Here is a 25,373-nt window from a genome sequence, read left to right as displayed (position 1 = left end):
GAAGGCCCTGGAAAAGCTCACCTGAATGTGTCAGAAACATTTGAACAGGTATGTGTACATGTGGGAACATTTATTTCCTGTCTTGTTACAAAAAGATTTAAAGCAGTTGATACTAAAAGGTACAAATAAACCCTCATCTTCCATCAAACTGACAAAATAAAGGATAGCAAGAACACAGAAACACTGTTAGGAAATATGATTTCTCTGTGTCTGAATGGTTTATTCATTTAACTATACATTTGTTGAGCATCTGCTTATTAAAGCAATGCTTTAAGTGTTGGAAATGCAGTTTTTTACCCAAGTCCTACTGTTAGAGGAGGAACTGGGATTCAAACCTAAGTAGTATGACTAAGTAGCAGTAGAATCTAGGGAAAATATACGTCTTCAAAATTATAACTATGTCGGCCCTGTTCCCAGAGAGGGAAGAGTAGCCAAAGGAGACCCCAAAGCTCTGAGCCTAAGTCAGTGCTTCTCAAATGCTAACGTGCATAAGAAAAATTATTTAGGGAATCTCGTTAGAATACAGATTCTGATTCAGGAGGTCAGGGATGAGGCCAGAGACTACCTTTCTAACAAGCTCTCAGGTGAGGTTAATGCTGCTGGGCTGTGGACCACGCTTTGAGGAACAAGGGCTTGGGTAAGGAAGACCTGTGCCAACCAAACTGGCTTCACAGTCACGGATCCGCTGCCCTCTTGTGGCTCCTGAAGTAATTACCCTCTGCGCTAGCATTTTCTTTATTCTTGAATTTAAATTATTCTTGCAATCATTCTGTAGTTACCCCAGGTAAACGCTTTTCAAACTTTAGTCTTCTCCTAACAGTTTCACATTTTTAAAGTATTCACATACCACTACATGTTACCTCATAATTTTTAACATCTATGTATAATCCCTTCTCCAAACTTATTACTATTTTACTTGACTTTCTTTTCCTTAAATAGATATTTTCAAAGGAAATTTTATATCATTACCTCATAAGCATTACCTCAAATGGAAAGACCAATATTGTTTATCACAAATACACGGTAACTGTAAAACTAATTGAAAGGAAAACAAAACAATGTTTAAAAGTCCAGGTAGATGTCCTTCAAATCTCCAAGCCTAAGTCTTTGTTAAAGGGAGATTTACAGGATGGACCTAGAGTTTGTCATACAGAGTGAAGTAAGTCAGAAAGAGAAAAACAAATACCGTATGCTAACGCATATATATGGAATCTAAAACAAACAAAAAAATGGTACTGATGAACCTAGTTGCAGGGCAGGAATAAAAATGTAGACATAGAGAATGGACTTGAGGACACGGGGTGGGAGGGGGAAGCTGGGGCGAAGTGAGAGTAGCATCGACATATATACACTACCGAATGTAAAATAGATAACTAGTGGGAAGCAACAGCACAGCACAGGGAGATCAGCTCCGTGCTTTGCGATGACCTAGAGGGGTGGGATAGGGAGGGTGGGAGGGAGGCTCAAGAGGGAGGGGATGTGGGGATATATGTATGCATATGGCTGATTCACTTTGGTGTACAACAGAAACTAACACAGTATTGTGAAGCAATTATACTCCAATAAAGATCTATTCAAAAAAAAGGGAGATTTACATATGTTAGAGAGTGTTAAAGACTCAGAGCACTAAACTGGCTCTTGCTCTGCTACTATCAGGAGGATTGAAAAGGAGCAGAATAAAGATTAAGTCCTCAGTAATTCAAAGTTATTTAATGCAGTGGATGTGCACCACCTAAATCATCTCTTGGGGAACCAGCTGTAGATAATGTGTTTAGGGTCTTGCTTTTCTTCTGCATGTTCATGTCACCTGTCCTTGAGAAGTGTATTTATAGATCTAAGTGAATCAGTGTCACTACAGAATTTGTCTAAGGCAAAAGTATGTGTGAGAGAATTTACTCTTACCACTCCTTTCTGCATAACCAATGGCATGGAGGCATTGTGGGCTCTGAAGTCAAACAGACTTAGTTTATTTCTGTGACAATTCACTATCTCTTTTCTGGATATTACTAGAATTTCCACCTGTAGTCACAGATTAGCTTGTTCTTTCATTCATCCATTTAAGAAGTGGTACTTGAGCCTTACAGTATAAAGCTTTGAGGAGGGTAGTGGACAAATTCTACTTCCCTTCAGATGATTAATCAAATCAATCCTGAAAATTTATCTCTCTTTACCAGTGAATGGTTCAGGGTGGGCAAGCTGAAGACAACATGATTCAAGATGCAAGGAGAGGCAAGGAGAGATTAGCTGATTGACTACAGTAGAACCACAGGGAGTTAGCCTTCCTCTCCTCTCAGATATAAATGAAGTGTGATTACTGCTGGGTATTGGAGGCGACCATAGCCCTCTTCACCAGTGAGGGTAACAAGCCTTACGGTGAAGCAGATCCTGTCCACGGTGGAGCAGAGAAAAAGATTCTAGCTCCTTATGACATTGTCGATTGTTCAATCAACCACCCTTCAAGCCTGCCCTGACCATCCTATGTGAGGTAATTGATTTCCTTCCTGTTTAATTCAATATAAATTTAGTTTCCAGAACATGTAATCAATAACATTCTAACTGACACAAGGAGGTTACAAAAGGCATATAAGCCATAGATTTTTTTTGTGGGGGAACTACAGCACATATAAAAAAGTTCAGTATCAGTGTATTTCAGTATAAGTAAAGAATGATATGGTCATGTTTTGATACTTAAGCACCTAGTATGAGCCACATCGTGCCCCATGTTTCACATACATTATCTCATTTAATGGCTTTAACACAGTAGGTAGGCATTGTTATACAAATTTTAGAGCTGAGGAAATTAAGGCCTGGACAACTGTGTACCATGACACAGTGAAAGATTAAAGAATACAACTCCAAACTTTACACCTTCTCCATAGAGTTACTGAGAATAGGAAGTTAGATAGAGGTCAGTGTAGCAGACTGGTCAGCCAAACAGTGGAAGCAGAGTGGCTCTGAGTTCTGGTAGACCAGACATCTGTTTCATACTGTCTTATAATCTTAGCTAACTTAACCTAACTTTTTTGAGCCTCAGTTTTCTTATTGGAAATATGGGATAATTATATCTACCTCAAATGGTTCTAACCAGGATGGGTAAGATAATAATATATTTATAATGAGACCATGCTACTCAAATGGTAGCTGGCATGATGATTTGGATACGGGAAGGGTTTGAAGAGGAAGCTGTTGAAATATCAGACACATTATTTTATGGGAAGCCACCCTGTGTTTCGGTAGGACCAATACTCATTTTAAAACTGTTTTTATTTTGCAATATTGTTGACTCACAAGAAGTTGCCACCAATATCCATTTTTAAAAGCTTATAGCATCAAACTTTTTCCTGTATATCCTTCCTACTTCATTCTTTTTCTTAAAAAGTTTATTTTAATTCAGTAGCCTTTGGGACATATAAAATAGAAAGTTCAAATGTACCTAGACTGATTTTGAAGCAGTGGATATTTGAAGATCAACAGCTAAATCCAGGTGTCCAAAAGCTCAGAACTCTCACACACTCATCCTGTTGGTACCCTTCTCTTAATGGGAGGAGCAGAGGTCATCTTCCCATTGAACTGATGAAAAACTGAAAGGCGGAGGCCAGGAAGAAGGGATAAGAACTCAAGAGAACTCTCTACAATCCCAGCCCAGGGCTGATGCACTATCTCCCTGCTGCTAAATAAGGGAATTTTCCACTCCCATGCTTTTCATTTATGAAATATGATCTTCCACAAACTGTGTGAAAAGGACTTTGTGCCTTTTACCCTGCACAAATGTCTTGCCCACTTTCCTAATCCTTCTGAGTTTGCTCACTCTTGAAAGCGACCTTTTAAGTCCTGGGAAACGATTCTGTTTTCTCAGTTGGCTACTGCTGCCCAGTTCACTACTGCTGCCCACAGAATGTCTCTTGCTCCCTTCAGTGACTCAGCACCTTAGAGAGAAAAACTGTTCTGGAAAGAATGTTAAGACAGGCCGCACTGCTTTTTACAGGAAAGAGAGAGATCAAGTGCTATCTCCAAGGAAAGCTGAAACACCGTACTTAAATACTGAATGGAAAAAACAACAGATGATGGAAATCCTTTGAGGACAAGGTAATGGTGAAAGCAACTGCAGAAGCTCTCTTAGGTATGAACAGGTAAATTTACTGGTACCAGGAGCAGGAGGGCTCTGGGCAAGTGACACTGCTGTGGGGAAGGCAGAACTTGCACTCCTTTGTTCTAATTTTGGGCTTTGTCTTCACTTTTCTGAAGTTGAAAGTTTGTAAAGGAGTTTGTGAAACAAGTGGATGCAATGGAGAATTTGACCTTGGAAAATTGCAAAGAAACAAAGAAAAAAGTCACTCTTCCCTGCCTTTCTGATTTGTCCACTTGAGACCAAAGCTGCTGGCCTGTTTCCTGAGAAAACAGTTCATTTTAGATTGTTTCTCTTGTCACAGTGGATCTTGTCAGAGCTGTACATGTACCTGGGACTTGGACTCTGTCATTCTTCTTTAAAACAAATAGTGGGGAAAAATCTTCCATTTGTCATATTTTCATCATGTCAGCAACTCTTGAATCACTGCAGATTGTTCTAGAAAAGCAGATGAAGCAAGAAAACTCTCCTGCTCATTGGGCTGATTTGAAATCATAGCCATAAGTTCCCATCACAAATTTGCTTTTATTCATTTATCTATTTATTGTTTATTTATTCATTTATTTCTTCCCTCCCCCTCTTTATAGGCTTTGAAGGAGCATAAAAAATTGGAAAAAAAAAAAAAGGGAGGAAATCAGTGCCAGAAGAAAATTAGAGATCAGTTCAACAAACACACATCCGGACTTCTGTTAGAGGAACACCACAATTTGGCCCAGGGCTTTACGGCAGCTAAGACAGAGTTGTGTGTGTGTAGCCTGTAATTTTTAAATTGATAATACAAATTACAGTGGCCATAAAATTAAAACAAACCCATTGCTTATAAATATCATGGTGATTTTTGACTTGGGAAAAATTCCCTTCTATAGTGTAAGATATGGTGAACAACTGTTTCAACAGCACTTCTACATTTAATGCAATTATGGTTTTCATAGGGTTGTTACTTATAAGATCCCTCATTGCAAGCTGATGGTTTCATAGCTAAATTCAGTTCAGTAAATGTAATTTTGTAAGGAGCTCAGCAATGTGGCTGTAGGATACAGATGTAAGATTCAGTGGTAAAATGTCAAGTCCCAGAGAAATAGACTATATGGCCATCTGGGAGTTTTACCTGAATACATATATATTCAGGTATAATAATAATATATAATATATATAAATATAATATGTAAATATATATAATAAAATAGTCAAGCTCTTTGTTTTAGCAGAGTTCAAGGTTACGCTCTGTGGAGAGATGCTGGAGTATAGATAATCTATAAGGACGATGAAGGACACATCTATCAGTGTCAGTTGAGCTGGTGGCAGAATTGATGTTTTCTTATGAAAACTAAGGAGTCTAACCCAGACAAAGGGCTGGATGAGAGACCGCCTACCGCTGTGTAGAGGTGAGCATCACTGTCTCAGACAAAACAAAAACTGACTCCTTTTTCTTCAATGCTAGAAATTAGGAGAAGTTAATTTTAGAAATTTTTATGCTTCATTATACAGTAATTTTTGGAATTTAATATATGCCCACTTCAAAAAATTTAGAAAATACAGAGAAGCAGGGCTTCCCTGGTGGCACAGTGGTTAAGAATCTGCCTGCCAATGCAGGGGTCACGGGTTCGAGCCCTGGTCTGGGAAGATCCCACATGCCGTGGAGCGACTAAGCTCATGTGCCACAACTACTGAGCCTGCACTCTAGAGCCTGTGAGCCACAACTACCAAGCCTGCGCGTCTGGAGCCTGTGCTCCGCAACAAGAGAGGCCACGATAGTGAGAGGCCCACGCACCGTGATGAAGAGTGGCCCCCGCTTGCCGCAACTAGAGAAAGCCCCTGCACAGAAACGAAAACCCAACACAGCCAAAAATAAATAAATAAATAAATAAATAATAAAAATAAAGGAATTCCTTAAAAAAAAAAAAGTTTAAAAAAAAAAAAAAAAGAATCCGCCTGCCAATGTAGGGGTCACAGGTTTGAGCCCTGGTCTGGGAAGATCCCACGTGCCACGGACTGACTAAGCTCATGAGCCACAACTACTGAGCCTGCACTCTAGCACCTGTGAGCCACAACTACTGAGCCCGCACGCCTAGAGCCTGTGCTCCACAACAAAAGAAGCCACCGCAATGAGAAGCCTGCACACCACAACGAAGAGTAGGCCCCGCTCTCCGCAACTAGAGAAAGCTCACAGGCAGCAACATGGACCCAACGCAGCCAAAAATAAATAAATAGATAGATAAATTTATAAAAAGAATCCGCCTGCCAATGCAGGAGACATGGGTTCGAGCCCTGGTCTGGGATGATCCCACATGCCGTGGAGCAACTAAGCCCATGAGCCACAACTACTGAGCCCACATGCCACAACTACTGAGCCCACGTGCCACAACTACTGAAGCCCGCACACCTAGAGCCCATGCTCGGCAACAAGAGAAGCCACCGCAATGAGAAGCCCATGCGCTGCAACGAAGAGTAGCCCCCGCTCACCGCCAACTAGAGAAAGCCCGCGTGCAGCAACGAAGACCCAACACAGCCAAAAATAAATACAAAAAATAAATTTATAAAAAAAAAAAAAGAGAAGCATAAAGAAAAAATTAAAATTACCTTTCATCCAATTGCTAAAGACAATCAGCATTGACATTCTATTATCTATTTTTTTTATAGTACAAAATTGCGATTTTACTGTGCAGTACTTCTTTATTTAATATTACATTGTGAGCATTTTCCCATACCATTAAATATTCATAAATTCATTATTATGTTTTATTATTGCTTGATATTTCATTGCATGGGTAAACCATAACTTATTTAGTCATTCCACTATTTGAGGCATTTAATTTTTTTGCAAGACATTCTGGTCAGGGGATCACACCTTACTTGCCTTTTGCAAAGATACAGTTTCTGCAGTCACACTGATTGGGTTCAAGTCTCAGTTCAACCACTGAGTGACCTTGGGATAGTTACTTAACCTCTCCGATTCTGTTTCTTCATCTGTATAGTAGGGCTAATATTGGTGCCTGTCTCTTAGAATTTTTGTGACAGATGATGTCTGTAAAAGAGCTACCACATAGGAAGGGCTCATTTAGTGCTAGCTATTATTATGATTACTTTCCAGAGGAATCTATCCAGAGCTGTGACATCAAAAATCTAAGTTCAGGTTGTAGGTGCCAGACCCCAAGCACTGTAGCCTGCTTCAAGAGAACTAGCATCTCACAACTGAAGCTTCAAGAAGAAGAAAAGGAGAAGGCCATCACAATGAACATTTCAGTGTTAAAAATAAAGGTACTGAAAAAAAATAAATAAATAAATAAAAAATAAAGGTACTGGATGAAAGGCAAAGAGGAAAGCGATTAAATACATTTGGATTCTATATTAGTTTACTAGGGGTGCCATAACAAAGTACTACAAATTGGGTGGCTTAAACAACAGAACTTTACTGTCTCATGGTCCTAGAGGCTGAAAGTCCAAAATCAAGGTGTTGGCAGGATGGGTTCCTTCTGAGGGCTGTGAGGAAAGTCTCTGTTCCAGGTCTCTCTCCATGGCTTGCAGATGACCATCTTTTCCCTGTGTCTCTTCGCATCAACTTCCCTCTATGTGTGTTGTGTCCAAATTTCACTTTTCATAAGGAAACCAGTCATACTGGATAAGGGCCCACCCTAAGGACCTCCTTTTAACTTGATTACCTCTGAAAAGACCCTATCTCCTAACAAGGTCACATTCTGAGTTCATATGACTTATGGAAGGGACACAATTAAACTTATAAAAAGTTCCAGGGCTTCCCTGGTGGCGCCGTGTTTAAGCATCCGCCTGCCAATGCAGGGGACATGGGTTCGAGCCCTGGTCTGGGAAGATCCCACATGCCGCGGAGCAACTAAGCCCATGTGCCACAACTACCGAGCCTGCGCTCTAGAGCCCGCGAGCCACAGCTACTGAGTCCACGTGTCACAACTACTGAAGCCCATGCACCTAGAGCCTGTGCTCCGCAACAAGAGAAGACACCGCAACAAGAAGCCCATGAACTGCAATGAAGAGTAGCGCCCGCTTACTGCAACTAGAGAAAGCCTGCACACATCAACGAAGACCCAACACAGCCAAAAATAAATAAAAATAAAATAAATAAATTTATTAAAAAAAAGTTCCAAAGTGAGCTTCATCTTACTTTACTCTTTGGAAGAAAATCCCTTCATCAAGAAAGAAAAGACCAGATCTGTTCTTTTAAAATAACCCACAGTAGCATTAAAAGCACATATGCACAATGTAAGCTCTCTGTGAGAGCCACAGTAGCTGGTGAAGGAGTGGATGTGAGGAAAAGACCTGGTTTAGATACCAGAGAGGCCTGCAGGGCCACTTTCTTAAATTCTACCATTCAAATTGTCTCTTCATCAAGCAATTCTTTCATGAGTCCTCACGTGTTCATTATATTCTTGCGTTAGCTACATGGACATTTTACAAGACATGCAAAATACTGCAGGGTGAAACTCAATCCTGTTTCAAGTCTAAAGGGACCTCACTGCCACGATAAAAATCAGAGAATGAAATTGAACTCCTAATGGGAGTTTGCAATGTTTGCAATGGCTTAAAGAGATCAGAGAAAACCAGAAAATCATGAAGAAAATATTTCCTTTACTATACTAAAACAATAAATGAATGTAACTGTAAATTTAATTGGCTGAAGGAAATAAGCATCCCGGAAATAGATCACATAAAGGACTCAAATAATTCAGGAATATAAAGGACCTGGGGTTGAGGGCAATGGAAGCCCAATGGATCAGCAATAACCGACAACAAACATCCTTGGGAGGGGAGATGGAGACTCAACCTTACTGAGTCTATCCCATCCGAGGTCATTCTTCTTAACTACCAGGTAATAGAATCATTATTCAAGTTAAATCATCCATGGATTTACAGAACTGCAGAAACTGAAGCGGCGTTCGTTAAATGCAGAGGTGGCAAACAAAGAACTACTGGCAAAATTTTAAGTCAGAGTTGAGTCCTCACATCTTTGAAGATTGTTCTAAATTTTGGACCTGATACTAGACAGGGACTCAAGCTCTAGTGTTCTTGCTTTAATTCCCAATCTAAAGGCTCAAAAAGAATCCCATGGAGTCCGGGACCATGACAGATCCAAAAGCTCCTCCGGCAGATCAGACTTCCTCTTCCCTTGGAGCAATTGTTCACAGGCTAGTGTCTAGGATCTCCCTGGTCTGTGCAGAAGTTTGGCATGCAGCATTAGTCAGGGAGGCATTTCCCCTGGAACACTGGCCAGCATTCCTCCAGAAGCAGAGCTGAAAAATGAAGAACCTTTAGAAAGGACAGGAAACTGGAAGTAGGACAGCACTTGAGAGTACATTTGTCCCAGTGGCTTTTGGTGTGTTGTCAGATGTTATGGAAATTTCCAGTTTGAGAAGTTTTAGTGTTTTCTAGACTCTCTATTTGAAATATAGTTTCCTCCTTTTCTAAACATCAAAGGATGAGGTCACCAGCCTTCTAAGTCATTTAGGATCAAGGCAGAAAAGCAGGTTTTTGGTAATGTTTCACCCAGAGTTAGATAGAATTGGACAGCAGCAAATTATAGTTCTTCCTGAGAAATGTTTTGCTTTTGGATTTTGCTTCCAAATTGCCATTAATTCTGATATATGCAAACATTGAGGCTGTTGAGGAGTCTTCTTGTTTCTAAGACAAACTTCTTCTCAGTTTAGTAATAAGCCAAATGCACAGACATCACTTCCTAGCCTTTGAAATGATGGTATTTATAAATACCTCACGATTTATTTCAAATGCAACAAATTTAGTGGATGGGCAATTTAAATCTCCTCACCAGAAGACTCAAATGCAGAGGGATCAACTCGAATTTTAGTTTCACACTTGTGATAGAAACACACTCAGAAGGATATGTAAATAAAGGGGTATGAGTAATTCCATGCCATAAATATTTTATTTTCCAGTTTATATTTCTCTCTCCATCACATACACTTGTGATATATGGCTGAAATATGCATCTGTAACAAACCCTTCTAGCAGATACTTGATATGAGTAGTGAAAATAGCTTGGTGAGTTCGTTTAGTTTTTGTTATTATTTTTTTGTAAGGTATCAAGTACTTTGCTGAAAAATTGGTCCACTGCATTCTTAATATATTTAAGAATAAGAACGAGTTAGCTATTGCCTCCTGCTTGAAAATCAAAATTAGGATGTCTTTCCCCTAGTAATTTATATCATGCTATAAATAGTATTTGCTAATAATATTAACAAAGAACTGACCTACTTCCTCTTCTTAACCAAGAGATAAAAGGTAACTGACTTTCCAATTACTGAGTACTGGTCTTGCTATCTGCTTGTCTCATTTCATAAATATATTGAAAGAATTTAAATTCTAAACCTCGGGTAAAAAAGCCCAGTAGAATTAAAATTCCCTGGCTTTCTTATCAGGATGAGCAGGAAAGTATGACTAACACTGTAACTGGCTCCTGGGCATCACAGTTCCAGAGGAAATATTTGGATGTTTCCAATTAAAACCCAACAAAAGATAAATTGCAGCGTGAATGACAGAGAAAATCAAATACCAATTTTATTAGAACGATCCCATTAGGGAGACCCATCAAAACTAGGAACTTGTGGCAACTTACGGTTCTAGGGAGACAGAAAGTGGGTCTATTGTCACTCAGAAAATATTTCACAGCTGTATAAAATTAGTTCAACAAGTAGAGATAATACAATTAGACATCTTAGTTCTTTGGATGGCCAGGGACAAGCTGTGCTGATCAGCTGTATCACACTGGGTTTGATACCTGGGCTCTGTTCACTGTGAGCTCCCCAAGGACAAGGGGTACATCTTTGAAGTTCCAGAGGAAAGAGATATATGCTTATTGTGAAAATTCAAGAACAGGACAGAAAGCCCAGAAATAAACCCACACATCTATGTACAACTAGCCTGCGACAAAGGAGGCAAGAATATACAACGGAGAAAAGACAGTCTCTTCAATAAGTGGTGCTGAGAAAACTGGACAGCTACATGTAAAAGGAGAAATTAGAACACTCCCTAACACCATACACACAAATAAACTCAAAATGGATAAAGACCTAAGTGTAAGACTAGATACTATAAAACTCTTAGAGGAAAACATAGAACACTTTTGACATAAATCACAGCAATATCTTTTTGGATTCACCTCCTAGAGTAATGGAAATAAAAACAAAAATAAACAAATGGGACCTAATGAAACTTACAAGCTTTTGCATAGCAAAGGAAACCATAAACAAAACAAAAAGACAACTCACAGAATGGGAGAAAATATTTGCAAATGATGCAGCTGATGGGATTAATCTCCAAAATACATAAACAGCTCATGCAGCTCAATATCAAAAAAAAAAAAAGCCCAACCCAAAAAGTGAGCAGAAAATCTAAATAGGCATTTCTCCAAAGAAGACATACAGATGGCCAAAAAGAACATGAAAAGATACTCAACATCGCTAATTTTTAGAGAAATGCAAATCAAAACTACAATGAGGTATCACCTCACACCACTCAGAATGACCGTCATCAAAAATCTACAAACATAGATGCTAGAGAGGGTGTGGAGAAAAGGAAACCCTCCTACACTGTTGGTGGGAATGTAAATTGGTACAGCCATTATGGAGAACAGTATGGAGGTTCCTTAGAAAACTAAAAATAGAACTACCATATGACCCAGCAATCCCACTCCTGGGCATATATCTGGATAAAACCATTATTCTAAAAGATACATGCACCCCAATGTGCACTGCAGCACTATTTACAATAGCCAAGACACTGAAGCAACCTAAATGTCCATTGACAGAGGAATGGATAAAGATGTGGTACATATATACAATCGAACATTACTCAGCCATAAAAAAAGAATGAAATAATGCCGTTTGCAGCAACATGGATGGACCTAGAAATTGTCACACTGAGTGAAGTCAGACAAAGACAAATATCATGTGATATCACTTATATGTGAATCTAAAAAAATGATACAAATGAACCTATTTACAAAACAGAAAGGCTGACAGACTTCAAAAACAAACTTATGTTTACCAAAGGGGGAAGGTTGCAGGGGGAGGGATAAATTAGGAGTTTGGGATTAACATACACACACTACTACATATAAAACAGATAATCAACAAGGACCTACTGCATAACATAGGGAACTCTACTCAGTACTCTGTAATAACCTATATGAGAAAAGAAATCTGAAAAAATTAGATACATGTATATGTGTAACTGAATCACTCTGCTGTATACCTGACACAATACTGTAAATCAACTATACTCGAATATGAAAATTTAAAAAAAATTCAAAAGTCACTGAAGATACCTGATGCAGAAAATGAAAGTAATCCATGATCTACTCCCTTAGAGATAGTTTACTGTTGACAGTTCGGTAAATTGTCTCTTAGCCTTTTGAGGGGCTATCCACATCTATCATTTATTTATCTATATTAGACAATAAGGTGGGAATATTTTTATCTTAACTGCTGCCCTGATAATTTGTCATAGATTAAAGCTGGAAAAACACCTTAATAAATGATTGAGTTGAAAGGTAAACCCTTAAACGTATTGGCCAAGGTGCAGGTTGATACCCAAACTTCAGAGAATAGGGCAGAATTGCTCTTTGTGAGACAAGGAGAGGAGTTCTTCCTTGCTCATTTAAAAATGGGTAGAGGGCAGAGTTGAGAAGAAATAATCAGGGGGAAATAAATGAGGGGGAGGAGAAAGGAGGCTGTGAGACTGTACAGAGGAGTGAAGAGATTTCATGGTGCTAAGGTAACAAGAAGCACAGAGACCAGGGTCTCTCATGGGGTGTTTCATGCCATTTGTGTGCAGTGGTGGTGCCACCTCTTCCATGGCCCCCAGGAGTTTAGTAAAGATTGTTATATCCACAGAATGCTTGCTATGAGTGAGCTTTCCTTGTGAAAACAGGTCCTGGGGCTGAGTGTCAAAACCATATTGAAGCTGTATGAAGGGAGTCCACACCAGAGCGGGCCGTGAGACGTTAAGTCCTTTGCTTCTTCGCTGCCTGATCCCCTTGAATTCACAGAACACTCGGGGAAGTTTTACAATCTATAGGACTTGAAATTGGAGACGGGTGTTGAACCACTTTATCTTTAAAGGTCAGAAAGATCCCAGATAACATCTGGATTATAATTATTCTAATCCAAACCATGACGGTGAGGCCTCTCCCCAGTCTTCTTTATTGATTAAGATGGAATCCCCTACAAAGATTGACCCTCAGATATTTCTAACAGTTTTTTGGTACCTAACATCTGCTAAGGAACATGTCCCTGGAGTTCTTCCCTTCTGGTCCTCTCTTCCTGTCAAAGCACCCCTCCTTGCTCTGGGGATGAAACTCACCATCTTCATTTCACAGGACATAGGAGCCCTCTGGCAGTGACAACTGGCGACTAGCATGGACATACGCTCTCCAGTAATTTCTCCTCGATCTTCTGACCTTACAGAAGGACAGGGACTAATGGAAGGGAAGTCCAATATGAAAAATAAATTGCTGCTGCAGCTCGTGTCCAGCCTGCTTTGGGTCCCCTGTGGGCTGAGCCAATTTCCTGACTTATCAGCTTGTCTCCATGTGATAGGGCACAGGTCAGGGCTCCTGGCCTCTCATAATCTCCCATTCTCAAACCCAGAGAAAAGAGGAAAATTTTCTCCTTATCTCAGTCTAATTCTTGCTCACTAAGTCCCCATTTTCCGTCTCAGGATGAATCTCTTCCTAGTATGGAGAACATCCATTGCTTGCAGGGAAACCCAACTCCTATAATACAAGAATGAGATCTAACTCTGCATCGCCAAGAAGACAATCACAAAGACGATGCTTTTTCCATCATATGGGTTAGATAGACTTACCCTTGGTTAACTTGATGTAATATTATTTTTATAAAAGAAATATATAAAATAACTATAATACAATTTTCCACTTCCATTTCCTCATTTCATTAGACAATGTATTTTGTACATCATTCCAAATAAGTACATGTTCACATCATTCTTTTCAATAGCTGCATGCTATTCCATTAAATGGTTATACTACAGTTTTTTGATGAACATTTCGGTAATTTTTTTGATATTGCAACAAGTATTTATTTAAAAAATACCTTAATAGATAATGTAAATTTAATATGTACTCCACCATATACCATCCAATACTTTTTTCATTGTGGTTAAACATACATAACATAAAATTTACCATTTTAACCATTTTTTAAGTATATAGTTCTGTGGCATTTAGTACATTCACAGTGTCATACAACCATCACCTCCATACATCTTCAGAACTTTTCATCTTCCCCAAATGAAACTCTAAGTCCTTTAAACATTAACTCCATTCTCTCTTCCCTCCAGATCCTGGCAACCACTAATCTACTTTCTGCCTCTATGAATTTGACTATTCCAGGCACCTAATATAAGTGGAATCATACCATACTTGTCCTTTTGTGACTGGCTTATTTCTTAGTATAATGTTTTCAGGGTTCACCCATGTTGTAGCATGTGTTAAATTTTTCTTCCTTTTTAAGGTTGAATAAAATTTCATTGTATGTATGTACAGTTGGCCCTGGAACAACTCAGCGGTTAGGGACACCAACCCTCTGTGCAGTCAAAAATCTGCATATAACTTATAGTTGGCGCTCCGTGTCCAAGGTTCCTCCATATCTGCCATTTCACGTCCACAGATTTAACCAACTACGGATCATGCAGTACTACAATATTTACTACTGAAAAAAATCCATGTATAAATGGACCCAGGCAGTTCAAACCTATGTTGTTCAAGTGTCAAACTGTAAAATATTTTGTTTATCCATTCAGATGGACACTTGGGTTGCTTTTACCTTTGGCTATTATGAATAATGCTGATATGAACATAGGTGTACAGATTATCTGTGAGAGTCCCTGCTTTCGTATCTTTTGGGTATATATCCAGAAGTGGAATTGCTGGATCATGTGAAATTACCATGTTCTATTAAGTTACTATGTTTAATTTTTTTTTTTTTTTTTTTGAGGAGCTACCATACTTTTTTCCACAGTGCATTTGGGTCATTTTTAATAATATAAAAACAGCTTTAAGGGACTTCCCTGGCAGTCCAGTGGTTAAGAATCCATGCTTCCACTGCGGGGGGCATGGGTTCAATCCCTGGTCACGGAACTAAGATCCTGCATGCCACACGGTGCAGCAAAAACAAAACAAAACAAAACAAAACCAGCTTCATACATATATCTCTGAAAATTCATGCAAAGTATTTCTGTAGAATAAAGTCCTAAAAGTGTAGAAGTGAAATTACTGAGTCAGAAATATTTTAATAAATATTGCCAAATTTACCTCCCAAAAGATATTAATTTACATTCCTATCTACAGTGCCGAAATTTCTACTTTACAAATTTTTCATTATCAACTCTTTTCATCTTTGCCAAGATGATCAGATGAAATTTTTAAGCCTGTTTAGAGTTATGTTTCTGTATTTATTAATGAGATTGAACAAGATTTTTCATTGTTTTCTGTCCATTTGTATTTGTTCATCTGTGGTTTCCCTATTTACATCCTTTGCCAATTTTTCTATTGGGTTGTCTTTCTCTTAGTGACTAAAGAGAGCTCTTTGTAAATTAGAAAATTAGCACTTTGTCTTCACAAATACTATGAATATTTCTCCAGCTTGGGCCTTCTGACCATAATTATGGAAGACTTCTATGAATAATTCCAAAGTTTAAATATATGCAGTGGTATATTTATAGATATTTTTCTTTATGGTCTCTGGGTTTCATTTTATGCTCATAAATGCTTTCCTAACTCCAAGATTTACTAAGATACTAATTCTTACTTATTTCTAGTATTTTACTGTCTTTCAAAATTTAACTCATGGATCTAACTGGAATATATTTTGGTGTGAAGAGAGAAGGAGGAAGACTTCGTATTTTTTCTCCAAAGAGTTAGTTGTTCTAATCCCTTTTTGCTCACTAATGCAAAATGTCAATATTAGCATTTACTAAAATACCACATATTACTGTTTGTTTTCCTATTCCACTGATATACCTCTCTTTTACTAGGCTTTTAACATACTGTTTTATTATGGCTTCATTTCACTTTTAAACACATGTTAAATCTAGTCCTTCCCTCTAGTACCCTTATTTTAATTTTGTTGTTGTTGTTGGCTATTTTCACTTGCACATTCTTTCAGATAAACTTTAGAAACATTTGGTCAAGTATATTAAAATTCTACTGGGAATTATATTCCAATAAAGATGTTAAAAAAAAAATTCTACTGGGTTGTCACTGAGTTTACGGATTGATTAATCTAGGGAAATTGACATCTCAAAATACTGAGTCTTCTTATGCAGAAACAAGACATTTTTATCTATTTATTAGTCATTTTAATTTATGGTTATCTCTTGATTACTCTCAGCTGCAGACAACCCTTAATTTCAAGTTTTTGTTGAGAATCACCTGTTCTGCTTGATTAGCTCCTTTGTTTTCCTTAACTGCCTTTATTGTCATCATCTATATACAAACTGTAACTGATTAGGAATTTGGAAGCAGTGGCTGACAATCCGCCTGCCAATGCGGGGGACACGGGTTCAAGCCCTGGCCCCAGAAGATCCCATATGCCATGGAACAACTAAGCCCATGCACCACAACTACTGAAGCCCATGCGCCTAGAGCCCGTGCTCCGCAACAAGAGAAGCCACGGCAATGAGAAGCCCGTGCACCGTAAGGAAGAGTAGTCCCCACTCGGCGCAACTAGAGAAAGCCGGCGCGCAGCATCAAAGACCCAACGCAGCCAAAAATAAAATAATAAAATAAATAAAATAAATTAATTAATTAATTTATTAAAAATTTCTACCTGAGAAGAATGTAGATAGAGACATAGCAACGATCTTGGCAGATGTTCTTTCAAAATGTGTTTCTCCTCAATTTAAAAATGTTCCCTGGTCCTTCTTGAGGTAGAGAAAGCAGAGTGAAAAAGGAAGGAATAGTGGACAAATTCCTAGCTCGTATAGAATCAGAAGTTCCATGGGTGGCTTCTTTATTTTATTTCAAATGTTGTGAATTCTTAGAAAATGAGAGGTACTCATGACTAAGCATGAGTAAAAAGGAACTCTAAACCAAAATATAATGACATTTTGGGACATGTAGAATTCTATATATACTTCCTCCAGTGGTGTGAATAACTGCCTACTGACAATATTCCAAATGGAAGACAGGAAATTAGAACATTTTTTAAAAGTGGAATAAAATTTGGGTAAATGAAATGTGAGGAAAATGAGTCAATCTCCTATGAACCTATTTTTGATGCATTCGTAATCACCAAGACAGTGTAATGCAAATGATTTACATTATTTGTATCTCCTTAAAGATTGATAAATTTCTTTTATACTGTACAATTTACAGTATAAATCCAAAGAATTAAATACATATATTTTAAAGTAAATATATAGTAAATTTACAGGAAAAGGCCAAAGAATGAAATAAAAATATTTTTAAGAATGTCACAATCACCACTAGAGGGTACAATAAGCAACCTTTCTTCCACATAGTGGAGCAGAGGAATATTACCGAGAAATAAAAGGCAATTTAGAATCACAGTACTTAAAGCAACCTCCATAGGTCATCTGGAAGAGAAAGGGCTTTTAGAAATGTTCATCAGATTTGACATCTAACCAAGGGCAGAAGGTACCAAGTGATTTTCAAGGGCAGTGTTTATCTTAGGTAAAAGTAAAGTCAGTTTATCAAGGCATACAGAACTGTTTCTAAAGTAATTAAACAGGAAAAAAAAAGCCTTTTATACTTACATGTAACTGTGCATCCATCTCACTCGGCAAGGCTGTTGATTAAAGCTTCTCCTAGAGTGATTTTACTCTGGAAAGATAAACTCCATGAGGACTTAGAAAACAAAATGATTACACAGACTTTCAGAACTTCAGCAAGATCCACGTTGGCAATAAAAGAAAGAAGAGAGAACATTTTCAAACCAGCTAGTGATGATTGGCATGACCAGATGCAGGGAACATGAATTCCTCACTTCAAATATTTCACCAGGCTAGTGGAGCCCATGTTGTGAAAAATAAATGCATTCCTCATTAGAATTCCAAGAAGAGCAGTTTTTTGTTTGTTTAAGTTGAACCATCTCATCCAATAAACCACCTAATCTGCTGTAATGGTTCTTGGAAAAAAAAATCCTTTCTTTAATACAGGATTTCCCCTATCTCCCATTATAAGCATGCTTCCAACCTTCAAATTGTGAATGCTATTCTGTGTTCCAGAATAATTGTGCTTATTAAGAGAAACACACCAATCTTTGCAAAATAGGAGAAAATAAGACAAGCAAAGCTCATTATAAGGAGGAAAATTTGAACATCTTTTTCAACTATTTTTTCTAAGCATAACATTGCTTAACAGGTATATAGCACTTTATAATGTATAATGTACATTTACAATAATCTTTTGATCTAGGCAGGTAGGTATTTTTATTCACAGCTTCTGAGTGATGAAATGGAGACTTGGGGTGGTGAAAACCTTACCCAAAGCCTCTCAGTAGAGGATGGAGCTGGGAGAAGAGAATCTGGACTCCTTCTTAATCCAGTCCTACTGCCGCTGTACTCTGGCCCCCACGCACCTGTAAGGATTCAGTGTCAGAAATCCCTTTAATGGCACATTTACATTTCTCTGAAGGAAATTCAGACTTAATATGAGAAGGATATTCTATTTGGCTGAGAATGTTCCTGTGTTTGTGCTCAGAGTGTCCAGTAACTAACCGTTTTGATTTCTTGGTCATATTAGTTTCCCAGATCCATTTCATCATTTGGGTATGACACCCCAGACAGTATATCACTGAAGGATTATTATATTTCTTCAGAGGTTGAAGTCCCTTGGCCTTCATTATTACCCTTCGTTAACCTGTCTTGTTTTATTGATTACCTGGAAACCATTCTCAAAATGTACAAAGTTGTTGAGTGTATGCTTAAGTCTTTTTAGCATTTGTTAAAACATTAGAATAGTTTACAGTGTTTGCTTATAATATTACACAAAAATTTTAATGCACATGTATTAGAGGTAGAAAAATATCATATTTTTATATTTTAATCTCTTGAACAGCAATGACACTACTGAGATCTAGGAAAAAATGCAACAATGTCTTCTACACATGAATCATAATACGTAGATAGACTGCTATAGACCTACTCTTTCTTAAAATATTTGGTTTACATCCAAATCTTGAACTTAACATGGCCACTGGATCACTTTTAAGAGATTTTCAAGATGTTGTTTGTAATTTCACATGAACTTGATATGATGAGGGTTTAAAACTTTGATCTCTAAGATTTCTGCCATATCTATATGCCATCTGTACTATTATTTACTGCATACATGTATATACATATGTTCATAAAATTTGATTCTCATTTTTCTGATGTATACTAAAATAAATGTGTAATTTTAAACTTTAAAAATGTTTTTTCATAATGTATTTAAAATAATCTTGGATGGCATATTTGATCAGTGTACCGCATTTTGTGAGTCACTGGTCTAGTTGAAAGAGTTTTGAACTAAGAAATAGAGGTCTGGATTGTGTATAAACATTACCATTTTCTAACTTTGATCACTCAGCAAGTCAATGGACCTCCCTGAGTCTGAACCTTATAAAGCTGTGAGGATTAAAAACTAATGACACAGAGATCTTTGCACATGCAATGTACTTAAATGTTAAGTTTCCATCCCTTAAAGGGAATTCAACTGATTAAAGACAATGTTTACCCAAGTTAAGACAGTGTGATATGAGTCCAAATACCTTCTTCTCTGTGTAATTCTTATCCACAAGATAAGCAACAAAATACTGATAAAAGACCCAGGAGCTACTTCAGAGAGGCCAGGCTATTAATAAAACCAGGTGAGGAGGCAGATCCCCATTGTAAATGCTTTGTAACACAATTATTCATCACATTCTGTGAGTAACCCTACTTTTCTTTTCAAGGTTGCAAGAACAGAGGCCCACTAAAAAGCTCACATCAATGGGGAATGGGGCTATTCTAGGTATTCAGAGGTCTCCTGGAATACAAGGACACCTAAAGGCATTCAGCTAGGTCTCGTGTCACCTAGAACTGGAAAACCAACTTCAGTCTTTCAGAGGCTTTGTGGTTCTTCTCTGTCTCATGTCTGCTCCTTTGGGTTTTTTTTCTCATTGCCGTTTCCTCTGCTCACTCATCTTTCTCATGACTCCAAATTGGCAGTAAGAGGAATCTGGTCAAGCTTATATATTTCCATGAAGCCAGAGGTCTTTGGCTAACCAATGGATCAGCTCTTCTGAAAATCCACTTCAGGAACAATGAGCTGTGAGGGGAGGAGAAATGTACTTCATTTATTCAGTCAGGAATATATAAATTCCTTCCACTACCCAACCCTCCCACCCAAGGTATTAATAACATTTTGCTAGGGGTCGGTCATTGGGCATACTGAAAAGACCTATACGGGAGCATGATTTTAAGATTGGTGTTTTTATATGATACATCACATGTCTGAAAAATATCCTGTCAGAACATCATACTTTACTCTTTTTAAGGATGTTACCCCAGATTGTTTTGGCTCTCAAGTTAAATCAATAATCCTTTCCTGGGCCAGGTCACATTCATACCTTAAAATTTAAAAGAAAAACATCTTTTTTCAGATTAATCGTATTTGTGAATCAGACTCCTCTATCTGGAGAAACACACCCCCACAAGACTTCTAAAGTGGGAACTAAGTAAATAGTATTAATACCTACTATGATGGCTCCCTGGCTTTGACAAATGTTATAATGAAATATTTTATTTCTTAAGCAATGAATCAGTAGTTGTTCTTCTCTCCCCACCCCCCCACGAAATGTTGATATCCCATCATGTGGATAGAGACTAATAATACTCAATACTGTTACTGAACTCAGGTCCGGATGCTCACTGCTCGAAAATCAATGCCCAAGAGGCAAGTGTTGGTAGAAATGGAAAACATTGCTTTTAATCAGAAAGCCAGCAATCTGGGGAGAAGGTGGACTCAGTGTCCCCAAAAACTAACTCCAGAGATTCTGCTCAGCCATGAAGGTTTTTAAAGGGAAAAGGGCAGTAATCTCAATCATTGAGATAAGGGGTCAGAGTTGTCGCCATCCCCTACTGTATACAGGCTTGTCAACCTTTTGTGATCTTTCTTTAGTTGCTATCTTGTTCAGTTTGTTTGGAGACTGCTGAAGCGGAAGCTAGGGAAGAGATATGGTCATCTGTTAATTACTTATTCTTCACCGCTACTTCTTTGATCTATGGAAAGAACCAACAGGTTAGGCAAGGTATTGTGTGATCAAAAGATTTGAAAGGTGAGCTTGGGCGGGAGATGAGTAGAGCATGGGGGTGCTGGTTTAAGGTTAGTTACAATACAGATTTGCTAAAGTGACAAGACAAAGGGGCCTCCTGCAGAGAGCTCTTTCCCACAAAGAGCTCTTTCCTACCAAAAGGTGCTTACAAATCCCCACTTGTCAGAATACCATTCCATTTCTATGGGATTATGGGTGAAGGTCCATCTTCCGTAATTTCTTCATGCCGACACAGGGCACCGTATTCTTAAGAGTCGGAAGATATCGACATGGGTCTGTAGCATCTCTTTGCTGACAGTTTTAGTTGCCCATTTACATATATGGGCAGAACAAGTTAGAATTATTTTGATGCCCACAAAGATAGATTATTATGAGCAATAGTATTAATCCCATTCTCTTAAGGCCAGTTCTTGGAACTGTGCTAGCCGTAGATTCAGTACTGCTTAAGACGGAGGAGATTATGTCATGGATGCAGTCTGGTCATCATGCAGCTATCTTTTTCTCTTTGGTGGCAGTTATAGTATCTGTAAAACAACTCAGGAATGTGCATCAGACACTGAGTCTGCGACTCTACTGTCCTAATTATTAACTGCTTGAGTCTTCCTTTTGTGACTCAGGGAGGCCTGGGAGACTGTGGCTTTCCTACAAACAAGAGGCAGGGCACATGCAGGGTTCTGCTCAGTTCTAATACCATCAGTTAAAGAAGTGAATATTCATATTTTCAGTATTATTTTATATATACTGAGTGAATTCAATGCAAAATAAGTAACTTCCTCATGCAAAATTTTGCTAGACTCTTGACATGAAGGTATGGGTCTCAAATTCTAGCATGCCTAAGAATCAACTTAAAGATTCCTATCCACTAGGTCTGAGAGAGCACCAAGGAAACTTTTAATAAAGTTTTGCACCCAGATTTTATGGGTGCAAGTGGTCTGAGAACCACACTTTGAGAAACATTTTCGAGGAAACATGCATGAATGAGAACAATCTAAACGAGTTCCTTTGGGGATGATCTGCTTTCTGCTTTCTGCAAAGAGATCATCACCATGTACTTTGTATTTGGGACACTCATGCACTAGCTGTACTTGCATAAGTCCCACTTACCTACTTTGAAATTATTATATAACAACTGATTTTTCAAAAACAGGGTTTCTTAGTGCCTAGGGAGAGAGCCTGGATCCTATCTAGTTAAGCGTAACCAGGCCAAACTGGTGCAGTGGGATTCTGGTGTTGGTTTTGTGTTAGTCCACAACCCTTTAACATATATCACTTCAGTGATGTGCCATGCTTTCAGAGTATGCTGTGAAGAAAGAAGCTTTGTTCCACTTTGAAACAGGTGTTCTGCCAAGGGAAATATGTCTTTTGAAATCAGGTACATTTTCTTGGGTGTTAGAATACATCATTGTAGCAAATGATTATAAAAATGCTATGATAGTCTTTGGGGCTATTTAAAAATGTCATACCATATGATTTTTGAATCATAAAAACTTCCTAGTGATACCATAATATTGTGTGACTAAAGTCCTTAAGATATTCTGAAGTCCACAGGGGTTTTTCGTGTCTCTAAAGGGAAAATTGAAGGTATGTGATAGCATAAGAGACTTTGGGTTGTTTATCATAAAGATCTCCTGAGTTTTAAATGGAATTTTTTAAATGATTGTTCCAACCTGAAAAAGAATTTAGACAACAACAAAGGCAAACTTATTTTCCAAAGTTAAACCTGTGCTTTTACATCTAATGCTTCCTGCATGCTGGTTATAATGCTCCTTTATTCTTTACCTTTACATTTAATGCTCATTTTGGGTCCTTAAAAAGCTTTTTTCTGCTTTAAATCTTCTCTTCTTAGCCATGGCCAAACTTGTCTTTGTGCTTTTTATTTCTCTAGACCATGAAGAAAGTTAGATTCTGAACTTCTTTATTTTTCTTGATTTTTTCCTTGGAGATTTATGTTATCAGGCATACATTTTCGAATCAAAATTTCAGAAGCCTGTAACGATTTTAGATTTGATTTAACTCCTAATTGTTCCATATACTATTAAAGGAAATCACAATTTATTTTCTAAAACTAATTAGGTTTGTACACCAAGTATGCTTTTTCATAGTGTCCCGGCTATGAAGTCTGTTCTTCTCCAGCCTCCAGTCTGAAATATTTCTACTTAGCCACACAGTTTCAGCCCAGAGCTCTTTCCTCTTGAAGTCTTTCCTGTGAATCGTTTGCCAACTTTGGTGTTCTGTGTCCTATTTTCCAATCTCTAGTCCTACAATTATCCTATGGTAATGTGATTGTTGACCTATCTCTACATTAGACAGTAGCTCAAAGAAGGCAGGGAACTTACTTTGAAATCCACAGTGCCTACCTAGTGCATTGCCTACTGCAGATAAAATGCCAAATAAATATATGAAAAAATGTATCTTTATGAATTAGACTCAAAACCATATGTTCTGATCCACATAAACATTTAAACTTTTATTTTGGACAAGAAACACCTCTCTTCAAATGTAATAAGTCATAAATTTGCCTGAGAAATGTGTTGCCAAACCACTTATTCAAATACAATTGCCTGTGGTATCTTAGAACACAGTTCCTCACCTACGGCACTACTGACAACTTGAGCTGGATAATTCTGTGTGATGGGCGACTGTCCTGTGCATCATGTTTAGTAGCATCTCTGGCCTCTACCCGCTAGAAGCCAGTAGCACCCCTAACCCCAGATATGACAACTAAACATGTCTCTAGACATGGCCAAATGTCCTCTGGAGGGCAAAATAACCCTTGGTGAGATATACCACCCTAGAATGGTAAGTTTACCAACTTCATAGATTTCAAATATTATTAGAAATATAATCCTATTAACTCTGCAAAATATTCATTTTTAAGTTGTAATTGCCCTTTTAAACTTCCAATTAGCTCACAATGTAAACAATGACTCCTTAGCTTACATGACTGGCGTATGGACTGCTATGGCTGGAAGCGTGGGGCTGGCTGGACATCTCTCTCTCTCCAGCAGGCCAGCTTGTACTTCCTTACAGCATGAGAGTCTCAGGGTAGCCAGACTTTTTACAATCTCCCAAGAGCAGGTGTTTCAAGAGACCTGGACAGAAGCTGCAAGACTTCTTAGGACCTAGCCTTAGAAGTACTGGAATGCCACTTTTGTTGCATTTTCTATAAAAGAATTCACTAAGTCCAGCCAGTTCAAGGGGGCAGGGAGAGAAAGAGAGGAATAGACACTACTTCTCTTGAGGAGAATGAAATATATTTACAGGGAGGGGAAGAAATTGATGGGGGCCATCTTGGAAACAAGCTACCAAATCCACCCAGGTTTTGGCAAAATGCTCTCTTCTTTTCCATCCTCCCAGGATAGGTATTTCCACTACTCACAGGTTTGTGGCAGCTCGATTTCTGGAAATGGACAACAGAAGACAAATGCTCCATTCAGATTCCTAGGATAGTCCTTCACTTTGGACAACAGCTCTTTCTTTTCCCTCTGCCTTTTTTTGACAATTAAAATTTGGGGTTCTACTATAAAGACATCCCACTTTGGGGGAGGCATGCTAAACTCATTTATACAGTTTTGTTCTAATTCTTCTGAGATCTTTCCGGAAATAACATTTGTCATCCTGGGGTAGGGGGAGGCGCACAGTAAGCTGATAGAAATTTTCCTCCTAAAGCTGATAGAAATTTTCCTCCTAGAAGAATTCAGTCATGAGTTTTGCCTTGTCATAAACACAGACCATAAACAGGCATGGGTTTTGAGAGTGGTTTGGTGGGGAGAAGGTATGGAAGGAGAGAGGTCTAGGTATAAATTCCAGCTGCACCACTGAGGGGCCGAGGGTGAGTTCCTTAACTTCTCTGACCCTCATCCTTTTCCTTCTCTGGAAAGTGAGTGAAATATGCCTATCTGGAAGGTTGTTATCAAGTA

At 38.3% G+C, this 25,373-nt stretch overlaps 1 protein-coding gene and 1 long non-coding RNA gene across 2 annotated transcripts in view; one reads left to right on the top strand and one right to left on the bottom strand.

Moving 5' to 3' along the window:
* SESTD1 (SEC14 and spectrin domain containing 1) overlaps nucleotides 1-18,063 on the bottom strand; it is a 210,043-nt gene extending 191,980 nt beyond the window's left edge. Inside the window, exon 1 of the mRNA XM_082397524.1 lies at nucleotides 17,912-18,063. Coding sequence (XP_082253650.1) covers nucleotides 17,912-17,925 — 14 coding nt within the window. The 5' untranslated portion in view covers nucleotides 17,926-18,063. The remainder of the gene's footprint in view (nucleotides 1-17,911) is intronic.
* LOC309631341 overlaps nucleotides 1-25,373 on the top strand; it is a 780,796-nt gene that overhangs the window by 278,187 nt on the left and 477,236 nt on the right. The gene's annotated exons all lie outside the window — the stretch shown is intronic.

The sequence above is a fragment of the Balaenoptera borealis genome (genome assembly GCF_965194805.1).
Source record: "Balaenoptera borealis genome assembly, chromosome: 6".
Classification (NCBI taxonomy): Eukaryota; Metazoa; Chordata; class Mammalia; order Artiodactyla; family Balaenopteridae; genus Balaenoptera; species Balaenoptera borealis.
The sequence above is the reverse complement of the archived record's forward strand: the minus strand, read 5'-3'. Positions and strand labels throughout refer to the sequence as shown.